Genomic DNA, 15,015 nt, shown 5'->3' on the forward strand with positions numbered 1-15,015 from the left:
TTCGGTGGAACGTGCAAATGTTTATATTTGCACGATGAAAATTATTCGTGTAAAGCGTAAAGTTCCGATAATCGAAAATTTGCGACTTCATAATTTTATTCTACGTTCTAGCGAATAACGCACGGTCTAGCGAATATAAGTAAGGTACTTACTGTACACCAGGTAGAATATCTTTTCAATAGTATTACTTTAATGACTATACAGCTATCTATAGTGCGCGACAGGTCGAGATGGCAATCGGGGATTGAACGCCCCGCACACCGGCACAGCCCCTTGCTAACCCAGTGCGGGCGAGCGCGGGTGGCGTGAGGGTGTGCGGGGCGTCCCCCTGTTTCATACCCCGATTGTCATCTCAACCTGTCGCTGACTGTAGTTTGTAACTTCATTTTATTCATTGGTTGCAAACAGTAAAATTGACATGGTTTTCCGTAATTCACTCAAATACCTACCTCCAAGTGGTTGCATAATGTTTCGTTAACTTTCCTTGTAATGTTTCGTTAGTTTTCCTACACAACAGTTATTTATGGGTGAGACATTATCTACTACGCAAATTGGCTTGGTTAGGTGAGGCATAATCCAAAAAATAAAAATAAACCTGTAGCAAGTTTGTATAATGGAATCGAATAAGCTTACCATTGCTCGTGATTCTGCAGACAAGTGTCTTCAGAACTTTCGGTTTGTAGTAAATATCGTTGTCGTAGACGAAGACGAGGCCGGACCCGGTGGGTGCCCACTCCGCGTACTGCAACAGCGGTGCCGATCTGTCTTCTTCTACTGGGGATATTGGGATTTTATTCCTGCCAATTATAAATAAGAAATAAACATTTAAAGAAAGCGTGAGCACAAACTTGGTAGCCATCCGACTCAAATATCTGATGCTCAAGACCGGGAAAAATTGGTTAAAAATGCAGGAAAGTGGATCTCATCTAAATGAGATTCCGCTATGTTGAAGGAGAAGATAATATAGGTACAGAACATTTAAAAAATTCGCGATTACCAAAAAATAATTTTTTTATATATCTGCCGTGGTACCCGTGCACGCACCACTAACGATTCGAAGTTTTGTGCGTTTTAATCAATTAAATATCAGTATCACTTTTTGTAATGGTGAACGAAAACATCGTGAGAAATGCCTGATAATTTTGCATGATGTTCTCAAAGGTACATATGTGAAATCTGCCAATCTGCATTTGACCAGCGTGGTGTACTTTGACCTAAATCCTACTTACTCATTCTGAGTGATCTGTGCTCAGTAGTGGGTCGGTGATGAATGATGATGAATGAGGAAAACTTACCTAGTAATTACATCATAGACGTGGTACCGCGCAAGGCGCGCGTGCCTCCAGCCAGGCCGGACGTCTGATATGAGGAGAACGAACTTTAGATCTGCTGCCACTTTGAAGTCCACCGCATTTAGTTCTCTCTGCGGAAGAAACAAAACATATTTGTTGCATAGAAGCAGGCGTTACTTTGCAGAAGCCCATGTTATATCTACTTGTACACTGAAACAGAAAAATCTGTATCAGTATACGCATTGCCTACGTCATTTTTTCTAATTAATTTATTTTATTGGTGAATTTTCTCTTATTTTTGTAACATTTAATTTCCCAATTTCCCGATATATCATTGCATCATCATTATCATCAACAACCGATAGACGTCCACTGCTGGACATAGGTACCTTGCAGGGACTTTCACACGCCACGGACTTGCGCCGCCTGAATCCAGCGGCTCCTTGCGACTCACCTGTTGTCGTCCATCCACGGGGGTCTTTCAACGCTGCGCTTTCCGGCGCGAAATCACTGGATTATTTATGTACACATTATTTATGTACAGAAAAATAAATTAGACACCTAAAACGTATACAGTAGCTGTTCCACTAACACGTAAATGCATGCTAAATAGATATTGTCAACCAAGCATGCGAGTCTGAACAAACATTTGGTGCGTAATTGTTATGCTGTCCTCATAATAGTATATAATTAATATGCTAGAATTGTATAACAATACTGGTATTTCCACGAGGTAGAAAGCCTATAGATATCTGAATGAATAATAAAGTGAACGTTAAGACAGAGTATTTTAAATAAAAGCTAAAATGTGATTTCTTCAAATCCGAGCTAATATTTTAATAGCTATCGTAAAGAATGGGCCAAAGAATGCCTACCTTCTTTTATTGTTTTACAAGCTTGAGTTAAAATCTTGAATGCATCTTCAATTTTCTCGCTTATATTTTTCTAAATAATAGAAAAGATAAGTTATAAAATACAACTTACAATTCGAGAGTCGGTAAAATATCGCCAAACAAAAATGCATTAGGATGTTACTTTATGAGTTCGGATGATAGAACTCGATACGAATTTGATACAAATCGGATTGTCGGAGCAACTATTGGATTTATTGTGGAACTCGATTTATCTGCGGTCATATTTAGGATTTAGCTGTTAGAAAAGTTAGATACAGAAAATATCGGCAAATTATATTTTAACGTACAATCCACGGACAGCCTAGTAGGTAATAGATTAGAACAATTAAGTTAAGAAAAGTACTGATTGTGTGAGATCTGATGTTAATTGTACCCATATCCATGTTGTAAATACGAAAGTGTGTTTGTTTGTTGGTTTATTGGTTTGTTCTTCAATCACATCACAACGGAGCATCAGCAACAGATCGACGAGATTTTTGCTTGAGTATAAGATAAGACCTGGAGAGTGACATAGGCAACCTTTTGTCGAAAGATCAAAGAGTATTTACGGGATTTTTAAAAATTTAGGTTTGCCAGGCAGATGAAAGAGTGGGCATCAGTTTGTAATGAATGTAAATAACAATAATTATTTTATAATGAAATGATCTTTATAAGTAAGTCACGTATGGTATACTGAAATGACCAAGTTCATCAATTGTGAAGCTATAAATTCAAGATTTTTAACAAATGCGTAAAGGAAGAGATTGTAATCTCTGTCTACAATCTACGTACAATGTAACATCGGAGAATTAGGTACATATTATTATCCCAAGTAAATATAGCTAAACGTCGATAAGCCCGAAATCAATTGTATGGGGATATAATATAAAGCTCCTTATATTCAGAATTATCCCTTTGTAAACCTTCCCCTATAAAAAGCTCGCAAAACGCTGTACAGATAAATTGTACCGATATATTCACGTCAGGTAATGCTGCCGCTATTGTACTCTTTTTAAAATAAAATCGCTGTTCCAAACATTGGTATCCATCCAGTTGGAAATCTTTTGGTTAAACCTTGATTAATTGCATATCAAACAATTAACTTTACAGGTGTGTTATGGACGGTGGTTTTGGACCATAATCCATGATAGCACTGAACGTCTGACTGGTAATTTATACTTACATGGAATTTCGTGGTTAGGTGATAAAACTTGGGTAACTTGAATGCACTTCACATTGCTTTTGTCTTCTGGCAGTAGAGTACATTTTTGTTAGTATAAGAACCGCAATTTGTGATTTCTATACCTGTACTTCTAATAGATACTTGAAACCATCTTGGAACCAATGTTGGTCCCAATGACAGTTTCTATGAACCCGGGAACAATCGACGATAAATAACAAATAACTCTTGTATTGCTCATGTTAACCAGTCATTAAAGATATCGCTTGATATATATTGGCTCATATAAATCTAATAAAAAGTATTAAATATTTACGTACAAAGTTGAATGAATTAAAATTTTGTAAGTTGATTTACCGTCATAGCAGGTGTTTTTTAGGGTTTAACTTTATCAATATTTCTTGTTTATTTTGAGATAATGTGCGTTGTTCCTGTTTACCTACACAACAGTTCTTCATAGAATTTCTGGAACTACATTGACTTTAGGTATAGCTATTGCTAACAGCTAAACAGTAAAATTTTCGTCGCTCATACCAACCATGATTCCTGAAGACAAAAGTCTTTGATCAATGTGAGTAGTTGAGTAATGACTTACGAGGTTGAAAGGTGGACATCAACAGTGAGGCTAGTTTACAGGCATCAAGTAGCGAGCTATGCTTGGAATCTCTTTGAGGAATAAACTTGGAATAAAGTTCGAAATACCAAAGTGCCCAACATTATAGCTCTCAAGGCTAGTAAGTTGAAGTAGTGATGGGCTGATCATGTTTGTTGAAGGACTGATAGACTTTGGTGTCCAAACTAGAAAGGTATCTAGGAGGAGCCTGTTTCTTGGTGAACGCAGCGTATAACAGTGTGTCACCCCTCCTAGGCCTTTCCTTATAAAGCACAGTGGCGGTATCCGGAAGTCTACCTAAATTGTATCCATTACATGAGGCAGATAAAAGCAAAGTTTAGCGTCACTAGAGAGGTCTATGTGCAACGGTGGATGTATTTTGTATATTATTGTCAGACTTAGTTTAGAGATTGTGTACAAGAGAATCAGCCCCATTGGGGCTGATTCTCTTGTACACAATCTCTAAACTAAACTAAAATGACACGTCTAAATCTATTGCTATCCCTGTCATAATGTTGCTTGTGGAAAACGATAGCACTAGATTTAGACCTGTTAATTTAGTTTAGTTTAGAAATTGTGTACAAGAGAATCAGCCTCAATGATTATTTTTTATCATTATTATTAGCAACCAACAATTTTAATGAATGGTACAAATATCAAAATGAACCCATAAAATTATAACATTAGATAGGTACCTAGTACTAGATGGTGCCCGCGACTTCGTCCGTGTAGATTTAGGCTTTATTATAAAACTGGTGTGAACTCTTCAATTTTCCGGGATAAATAATAAATAGCTTATATTTGTGTCCGGGAAGCAAGCTAGGTATGTATCTCTGTACACAATGGATAATGCCCGTAGTTTTGTAAAGGTCGATTCGGTCGGTTTTTGAAAATCAAGTGGAAACTCTTTGGTTTTTCAAGCCAAAAAGTAGCCCATGTCGTCCCTGAACTATCTCTGTACTAAACTGCAAAAACGGTTATTCTAAAGTAGCTGATGCCCGCGACTTCGTACGCGTGGATTTAGGTTTTTTAAATATCCCGAGATAAAAAGTAGCCAATGTCACTCTCCAGGTCTTTGACTATACCCGAGCCGAAAATCATGTCAATCCGTTGCTCCGTTGCGACGTGATTGAAGGACAACAACCAACAAACAAACACACTTTCGCATCTATAATAAGGGTACTGATGTCACGCAATAGGTCGCTTTACAGGTGCTCGACATAATCAGGGCAAAAATAAATTCCACACAATGATAATCCGGTCGTGTATGTGGTAATCGTTGTAGGCTGTGGGATTAATAAGGATTTATGTACTTTCCACCGAGGCCATGTCTTTTATTATTAGTTAACATGTGAATTTATCCGAATCCTAATCATACCTAATCTATGTAATTGTTTGTATATAATATAAAGGAGGCTGGCAGCACAGAACTTGAACGGGAAAACTATGATTCCGCATTATAATCATATAGGTAATATAGTTAGTTATAAGTCTTATCAACGCACCTAACAAACCACTAAGCCTAGAAACTAAGAATTGCGTGTTCTCACTCAAACGTAGGGATTTTAAAGAAAGGATTGTAATAAATTTCAAGTGTAGGTACTTATCTTTAAAAAACCTAAATCCACACGGAAGAAATCGTCGTAAAAAGTTGGTAGTATAGGTAGTAAACAAGAAGTATCCTTAGAAGTATGCTACAAGGTGCTTATGACTGGTCCCAAGTCTTTATTATTATTACAGTAAGGAATAACTCTAAATAACGGTTACGATGTTCTCAATTACATTTCTTGAGATGTAAATAACACCCTCTGAAGACTTATACTCGTTGTTCGAAATTAAAATAAAATAGAAACGAAAATAAAATATTATCCTTAACAAGATATCCAATAATGCCAAGCATTCAGAAAGATACTCGTAAAATCCGATTCGATTCGCAAAATCCACATCTATCTCATTGTTAAGAGTCATTATCAGTAAAAAAAGCGTTCTTTTAACGACACTCTGCTAACAATGCCCGTCTATACTGTAGCAATGTGTCTTGATAATCCATTCGATTGTGTCACACGCTTAGAAAATATTGCACGTTACAGCGATAATGTTATTTTCAATTTCTATACCTTGGAATATTCTCTTTTTTAGCGTTTCAACTATCGTGAGTGAATCTCGTGGGGCTTACGTCGACTAATCACGTGAGTACCTACAGGCTTTTCTATTGGAATTTAAAAATAAAACTAATTTAATTTATTATCTACCAATTTTTTTTTACAATAACAGTAGGTAGGTAAATACCATACTGAAACTAAAAAGATTTAAAAATATGCCGACACTATCTTCATTCTACAAAAAACAATTTTCCCCTGAATTTCACAAAGCCTTTGAAGTGACAATCAATTAGAGCATGTTGTAAAAGTATCACAGAAATAGCGTCTACTTTTTTGTAAGGTCAGCTCTGTGAAAAATACCCTCGCGTTTACTGGTGTTATTTTTAGGATTCTGTGACTCGGAAGATAAAAAGAAAACCTAGGTGAAATGCGCTCAGCCGAAAGAGCCGCTAAAAACACATGCCATGGTATTTTCAACACGTACTGTTAATTCAAGTCACCTTCCCCTTTTGGCCCTTGCGCCTTGAAAATAACAACAGGTATATCAATTTCACAAAAGTTTTTTTGTACGATTATTTGCAGACCCATGTCTTCAATATTACTTATCTCCACAAATAGCTAGTCGACAAAAACAATAAATTGTTTGTTATCCATCTTGAAATTTATTAAGTACCCACATTTGTCAATGTTTTAATGTGACTTCTTTCGGTATTCCATTTATCTTCTTCACGCTTGATGTATGTGGATAATATATTGAGGCTTACACAAAAAATAGAAAGCATCAACTTCAGTTTGCATCACAAACAAAGAAATTACCTAATTATAACTTACGCTATAAAGTTGATAGTGACGTGAAGTAAATAGTGAAATAAATATAATTCAGTACGCTTAGTACGAGATTTTATGTCTCACCAACGTTGATAGTATTCGAGTGTTGAAAACCTTCCGCATACTATATAAACTGGATCTTAAATGGTTAATTAATTATGTCCGAAAAATGATTATCAGAAAAATGGCATAGGTATGCCACAATCTTAAAATCAATAGTTACAGTTGATGAATGGCGATGTCTAGACAGAACAATCATGCGGGGTGAAATTGATGTGATGAGGAGGAACCACCCTAAATGCAGGCCAACGACTTTTTTATAGCGTAGACTTGCGCTTCACGATAATCATGCTTAATAAAAAGCAACGATGGGGTTGGAGCGCGCTCGCCCAGAAGATGCCTATTCACTCTTGCTTTCAAGTTATTTAGATTGTACATAGGAAACGCGGGCGTCAGAAGGGCATTCCACACTTCAGCGTTTCGTATCAGAAAAGTTGAACAAAAACTTTTCGTAGTCTTAGTAGTACTGTATGGCTTATCTTATTCTGTGGAAATACTTACGAAGGTGGAGTTATTCATGAGCAATCTTGTCGTAAAGTTCTTTACATTGAACAGCGTTAGGCCTCCCCATCTGTCTCTGAACACCAGTTCCTCGTCTGAAACAAGAAAAAAATCTTTCTAAGCGTCACGCCCAGTTCACAATATTATTTCAATTCGTTTTTCCAGAGTTGGACTGAAATATTATTCCAAGTTTAGAGCTGTAACTAAGAATTGATATTATCAAACAAGAAAAGAAGAAGAATTGGTGTAAGGTGCACGCGCCTACGAGTCCTAGTTTTCAAAATGCGTAAAAGAAGACAATAATATGTTTCGGCATTATACAACAAGATGGTTTTACAGAAGGCGCAAGGCAACTTTAAAAGTGTCCCAATATTATAATATTCAGGTAGGTACATAGATTAATTATTGGTTTCGCTAATGGGTAGGTACTATTTTGTACAAGCATTCAAAGTAAAATAAAAAGCAATTTCGTTTGGTCGGAGATGCGAAAGAAAAAATAATGTCTTAAGTCTTTGTTTTCTCAGTTTGCCAAGAGAGGTTTTACGAAAGAGGGTAGAGTGTGTATGTACATTCTACGTTTGTCAGGTGTCGGGTCCACGTAATCAATCACCGGCTACACGAGTCAGCTTTTACAGTGAGATCAAGTGTAGGTATAGTCCGCGGCAGGTTGAGATGACAATTGGGGTATGAGGCGGAGGGATGCCCCGCACACCCGCACGTCACCCGCGCGCGCTCGCACCGAGTTAGCGCGGGGGCTTTGCAGGTGTGCCGGGCGTTTCCTCCTCGAATGCCATCTCGACCTGTCGCGTACTATACATACAAAGATTTTCAAATGTGGTGCGATGAGGCCGATGAGGTTGAACTAATCTGCAATTTCGGTTGAAATTAAAAATGAAAACTTGAGTAGCTATAATGAGTAATTATAAAGACCTAAATCTAGCATTACGAGTCTCTCCGGGTGACACCACTTTAGAACTTAGGTTTTTATTTTTAGTAATCAAAATCAATAAAGAGACCCAAAAAAAACTGTTTGACAGCGAGTTCTTCACTTTTGATGATGCACTAAACTTTCTCAGAAGGTATTTTAAGTGTCAAACTATTTAGTTGCTTATTCTTATTTACTGTGAGTCCTTGAGAAACTACGCGGAAGATGGATAGTCTTTTAATTAAGATTTACAAAGTTACGCCGATCAGTACCTTAAGGAAAAAATATCGGCTCTACCTAACATTGGGAACGATATTAATGGTTCAGCAGGTTTGAGAATTGGTAGGTACCTTTTTTATGTAGTTTCAAATAATCTAAGTGATAACTTGATAAAACAAACAATTAAGTACGAGAACTATTTCCGTAAATTATCATTTCTGTGCATTCAAGATTAGATCAATATTGTTGTAGAGGGGGATTCCAACATCAATGGTTTTGGCCATTGCTCTTTTCATTAGGTTTTTGAAATTTTGTGTATAATATATTCTTTATTTAAAAATATTACACACTTGTCCAACTAATTAGTTATAATATAATTTTTGTAATAAAACTAACGTTATACAACTGCTTTATTAAAACACAAAAACACGAAAATCGTTTCTAAGGAACTTATTTTGCATCTTGCGCTCAATACTATGGTTTCGAAAAGAGAATTTGTTATAGTTTCTCTTAGTATTTTCCCATATAGGTATGTACCTAATTATTGTATTCCGAGGCCACACGTGTAGAATACGTTAAGATTTTAGGAACAGCATTGTTAAAGTCACAGTGCAATATCCAATTATTTACGAAGCCACAATAGAAGTTAGAAAGCTTTGGCACGAGTGCATTTTATCGGTTTTTAATTAAATAGGTTCTTAACCTCCTGATTTAATCACTACCCATATTATAAATACAAAAGATTGTTTATTTGTTGTTTTTTTGGTTTGTTAGTTTGTCCTTCAATCACGTCGCAACAGAGCAACGGATCGACGTAATTTTTGCATGGGTATTAAAGACATCGAGAATAACATATGCTACTTTTTATCCCGGGAAATCAAAGAGTTCCTACGGGATTTTTAAAAACTTGAATCCACACGTACGAAGTCGGAGGCATCAGCTGGTTTGTAATAGTTAATTACCTCAATACCTCAACGGGCAAGGAGTGGATTGGAATCCGTAAAGTTAATGGTTAAACTCCTCCTTGCAATATTATTGTATACCTCGTGCTCGTAAAACAAGTAGTCGATTCTCAAGTTGCAACATAAAGATTTGCGCAGGTCATAGGATTAAATACACAAGCCCAGCTGAGATCTGTTTCTGTACAAACAGTAGGTACTAGGTAGGTACATAGTACAGGTACATACAGTCATATGCCTTGTATTCAGATTAGATGACTTGTTTTGCGCGCAGTCATACTTCCTCCACACGTTTTTGGAGAAGAATATTTTTAAGTCCATGTACTTATTTATTTATTTCATGTAGGAAAACTATACCTACCACTTTTGTTATGTCTCTACCACCGCCGGTTCGGAAAGCAGATTCTACTGAGAAGCGGCCGCAAGAAATTGAGCAGTTACTGAAATAAGCAGTTGTGACGCATGGACAGTCGGAGAGACGGCCGAAGTCGCACCCATAAGTTTCCTTTTTTACCATTTTGGTACGGAATCTTAAAAATACGATTTAATCAGCCATCAATAATACGATGTTGGTAACAAAACATTGCGTTTCTTGAATGAAGCTATACAACTCTGCTCTAGCTAGGTATAGGTAAAAATTAAAAATGAAAAGTTGGACTGACCCGCACTGGTGATAAACTCAGATCAAATCCTAGCAGATTGTGTTTGTCAAGAAATGGAAGTTATTTCACAGACTAGAACAAAACAACTGTGGTGTGAAATTTCCAGCCACACCGAGTACCTTCGTATCCAAAATTTATATCCGGAAAACGGTCCGGGTAAAATTAATAGCTGTATAACCGGCTTACGGTTTAACTTACGCCTAATAAGGCCGAGTTGTAAACGGTAAAGTAGGTACTACTAGTATAAGAAAATTTAGAAATTAAAGTTATTTTAATGTTAGTCAAGATCAATAACCCTCTCTGGATTATCAAAATTGTAAAAGTACTAACCTATAGTACGCGACAGGTCGAGAGGGCAATCGGGAAGGGAACGCCCCGCACACCCGCACAGACCCCGCGCTAACCCTGTGCGGGCGAGTGCGGGTGTGCAGGATGTCCCTTTGCCTGATTGCCATCTCGATCTGTCGCGGACTATACTTATGGGTGTACAACGGAGCAATGGATCGACGTGGTTTTTGCATAGCAAAGACCTGGAGAGTGTCACAGGCTATTTTTTATTCCGGAACACCAAAGATAGTTCCCACGGAATTTTCAAAAACCTTAATCCACGCGGATGAAGTCGCGGGCATCAGCAATGGGATAATGGGATTGGTTCAAATTTCAACAACATTGATTTCAAGGTTTCAGTCACGTAATTTTGCAAATTCCTCGTTTTTGCTTTAACCTGCCTTGACCCAGGCAATTTATAATAGGGTGGCAATTGCTCGGGCAAAATTGATAGCCACAAAGTGCCAACTGGCTTAACCTACCGACTAATCGCTTAGTAACTGCCGATTTGCGAAATTTCTCAAAATAAGGGAATTGAGGATCGTAGCTCGGCGAAAGTCACAATTTCCGTTTTGAAATCATTAAGTTTAACTTCATGATTTATAGTTGTTTACAGTATAAACCAAGAATAGGGATCGCGGACGGGTTTGTTAATAGTCGAACATACCTACTCCTTACTGTTTATGCACAAATTATATATTTAAAACCAAGGTTTTTTAATACTAAACTAGCTGGCGTTACCTACTTGCGATTTTGCCGATGTTAAATTTATGCGATTTGATGATTCTAGTTTCACGTGGGAATAAGTTATATTCTTTTCAAAAGGCGAACATAATTATGATATCTGTAAAGTGTAATCCATACTAATATTATATGCAAAACTGTGTCTGTCTATCCGACTGTCTGTCTGCTAGCTTTTCACGGCCAACAGTTTAACCGACTTTGATGAAATTTGATACACAGTTAGCTTAGATCCCGGGGAAGGACTAAGGTTACTTTTTATCCCGGAAAATCAGGGAATTCTTACAAGATTTTTGTATGGAGCTGGTTTTGACATAAAGTATGAGGTGCGATCGATACTTTATGGTGCGGTAATCCCCTCAGATCAATGGTAATCAAACAATCTTAGTACGTACTTATTCTGCGAAAGTATTATGCTATGAAGATAAAAATTGCGTTTTTATATAGCCGGGAGAATCTTTTAGTATACATAGATAAAAGCATAAAGTAAAAGATGTAGAAGATGTTTTATGTACGGATTATCCGGTTCCATCTCGACCCTTTTTTATAGTCCTACTTTATACAACTCGGTACCTAACCCTAATTTGTTGAGTAAACACAACATTGTCGCAATCTTTACCTAATTATGCCTTTATTAAAACATCCTTCGCTCCTTATAAAATACGATCATAAAGGCTTTTTTTTGGTGAACAGGTACTCTTACATTATTTATTATTTATTTAGCTCTTATTTTTCACGTAAGTAATTGAAATATGGTTTCAGGAAATATTTGAGTTAGATATCAGTCAAAAATTGAAGACTATCACAAAGCATAGCGATGTGTCCACAATATTCACCTCGAATGATTGGTAAACCAATAGGGTGTAAAGGTTCTCGAATAAAAAACATGACCAATGACCATCTTTTTGCGATAAACCGTATACTTAAACCGTATCAACCGTATTCGCTATTAATTAACCAAACCAAAAACTTCTCTCAAACTCTGTCTTCTCTTTATGTCTCTTTTTATCTTAATTAATCTTTGAAATTAAAATGGCATATTAATTTCATGAGGTTTGTACTGACAACCTGATGATTTTACTAGATAAATTTTATACTTACTTTGCTGGGTAAAAGTTAAATTAAGTTTCAAAGCTACGTGCGTTTTACACAGCCAAACGATTTAAATTATCCATACTAGTATTATAAATGCGAAAGCTGTGCGAAATTGTGTATGCCTGTCTGTCTGCCTGTCTGCTAGCCTTTCACGGCCCATCCGTTCAACCGATTTTGACGAAATTTGGTATAGAGATAGCTTGCATTTCGGGGAAGGACATATGCTAAATTTAAATTACAATATTCTTAATCACTAGTTAATTCTGGGAGTAATAAGTTGAGAAGCGTCACTGATCTTGGTGGTCCGCCGTCTTTTTACCTCGCAAAATCAAAGAGCTCCCATAGGATTTTTAAAGACCTAAATCCATGCGGACGAAGTCGCAGTTTAAGTTTACGTATTGATTATCACCACTACTTCATTGATCAAATTCAGCAACAAATTTAACAAACAGAAAGTGTATTACAATAATACCAAATCTGAATAAATGATTTGAGTTTTGAGTTTGAGTTTGGTGTGTAGGATGGAATTAATTTGCAAAAAAATCTATGCTACCGTAAATTCTGGAAAGAACAGTTCGCACGCTAGCGAAAAACAAAAAAATCTAATTGGTTCACGAAAGAATGTGGACCAAAACGTGAGATAGGGAATTGGGCAATACTTTTCAATTAGAAAAGCTTCGACAGTTGGTAGCAACAACAACGCAACCAGAAAAAGTAATTACATTTATACCACTTCTAAATGAAAATTCTAAGTCGACACAACGAACCAAATTTAATTTACCTGGACCGGCAGGTGTTTCTAACTACAACATTTATTATCCTACTTTGATGGTAATATCCGTAGCAGGTAATATAAAACTTGTACATTGTGTGGCTTTCTCAGTAGGCCTTTTCAGCTTCTACTGTATGTTGGTACTAGAATTTTCAACATTTTTACTTTTGGGTCCATATTTATTTCTAGCAATTTTTTAAATCTAGAAATTTAAAAAAATCAGTTCACTTATTTCCAGGATAAGAAATATTAACATTTACAATATTTTTCTTGTCTAGGTAAAGGGTCAATGAAAATTTTTTGAATTCTCCACTTTGATAATAGGTACCTATTCTATATGTGTTATCGATAGTCATGTTTCCATTTCTACAGCTATGCAATTATGCATATGCCATCACTTTAATGAGTTCAATCTACCACGGCCATATTAATGATTCATCTATGTTGTTTAATGAATAATTGTATTATGAATAACAACCGCGTTTTGTATATTGAGTATTCGCGATGAACACAAGTCCAAAGCGGCTTCTAGAGCACAGAATAAATACTATGTTACTACGTAGTAGCTATATAGAAGCTATACTGTAATCTTATGAAACTATACGATTAGGCACTATACGATTAGCGGAACAGATGTAAGTACGGACTAGAGATGCGTAAAGAGCCTAGAACTGTCGCAGCAGTCGCTGTCGCAGTCTGCATGATGAGGTGATTAAGGGTGCCTGCCCATTGAAAAGAGATGGAGCGGAAACGTGTTTAGTAGACTAATCAGACGAGCGGAGATGTATTTAGAAAACAAACAACGGATAAAATTGGAACGAAGGTTATTATGATATTGTAATAAGACTAAGCAGCTAGCAAGAAGCTTATTGCTTAGTCTTATTGCAATATCATCAGAGGCAATAAGTCAATATGTTTTCGTAATGGTTGGCAGGGGTATAATAAATCATCGTGAGGCCTTCTGCTTTCGCAGGTGCAGCGGGAAATTAGAACGTATAGTCCGCGACAAGTTGAGATGGCAATCGGGGTACGAGGCGGGGGGACGCCCAGCACACACACACGTCACACGCGCTTGCTCGCACCGGGTTAGCGCGGGGCTGTCCGGGTGTGCGGGCCGTTTCCTCTTTGATTGCCATTTCGACCTGTCGCGTACTATACAGGGTTACAGGAAAATAGGATACGATCCCGTTAAGGGGTTATAGTACAGGACATTAGCTATCAAACGACCCCTTAAGTGCTTATGCGAAAGTGTATCGTTTTCGAGTTATTCATTTTTTTATTTTTTTATTGGTAAAGCGGTGTTTGCCACTTTAAAAATTAATAAAAAAAAGGAACAATGTATTTCATCAGATTTTTTTTATTTCTCGCTAGTACATATCCTTGTTAATAATAAACAGTTATAAACAAGAAAAATCTTCAAGCATTTTAAAATTACAGCCCAAAAGCTGTACAAGTTTTCGATTTTTAAATTTAATTCTTTGAATAACTTGCAAATTTTCTGTAAAAATTACTATGGCACTTATCTTGCGGATTATTTTAAAAACATCTACGTTTTGTTAGCTATCCATTGGTATAAAAAGATTACAAAAAAATCATAAATTCAAGAAAAATTTACACAACAAAGAGACCAGGTAGAAAAATCTAACAAATGCTATTGGCAAAGAATTATATCAGAATCAATGTAAAAACGAGTTTAATGCAAAATCGTTAAAGATTATTTTTCAATGAGATCAAAAGGTAATATAAAATCAGTCAAGTGCGAGTCGGGCTCGCACACGAAGGGTTCCGTACCATCGTACAAGAAATAACACTTTTAAATTTATTTTTATTTTTATGGCCGCCATTT

The 15,015-nt window shown here is 36.6% G+C and overlaps 1 protein-coding gene across 14 annotated transcripts in view; it reads right to left on the reverse strand.

The window, feature by feature from the left end:
* LOC117983993 (inactive dipeptidyl peptidase 10) overlaps nt 1-15,015 on the reverse strand; it is a 279,553-nt gene that overhangs the window by 11,510 nt on the left and 253,028 nt on the right. For all 14 annotated transcript variants that reach the window (XM_069499615.1, XM_069499614.1, XM_069499613.1 and 11 more), the window contains 3 exons: nt 7,470-7,564; nt 1,296-1,423; nt 634-797 (listed from right to left, as the gene is read on the reverse strand). In XM_069499615.1, the coding sequence (XP_069355716.1) occupies nt 634-797; nt 1,296-1,423; nt 7,470-7,564 (387 nt within the window). The remainder of the gene's footprint in view (nt 1-633; nt 798-1,295; nt 1,424-7,469; nt 7,565-15,015) is intronic.

Source organism: Maniola hyperantus, chromosome 7 (genome assembly GCF_902806685.2).
Source record: "Maniola hyperantus chromosome 7, iAphHyp1.2, whole genome shotgun sequence".
Taxonomy (NCBI): Eukaryota; Metazoa; Arthropoda; class Insecta; order Lepidoptera; family Nymphalidae; genus Maniola; species Maniola hyperantus.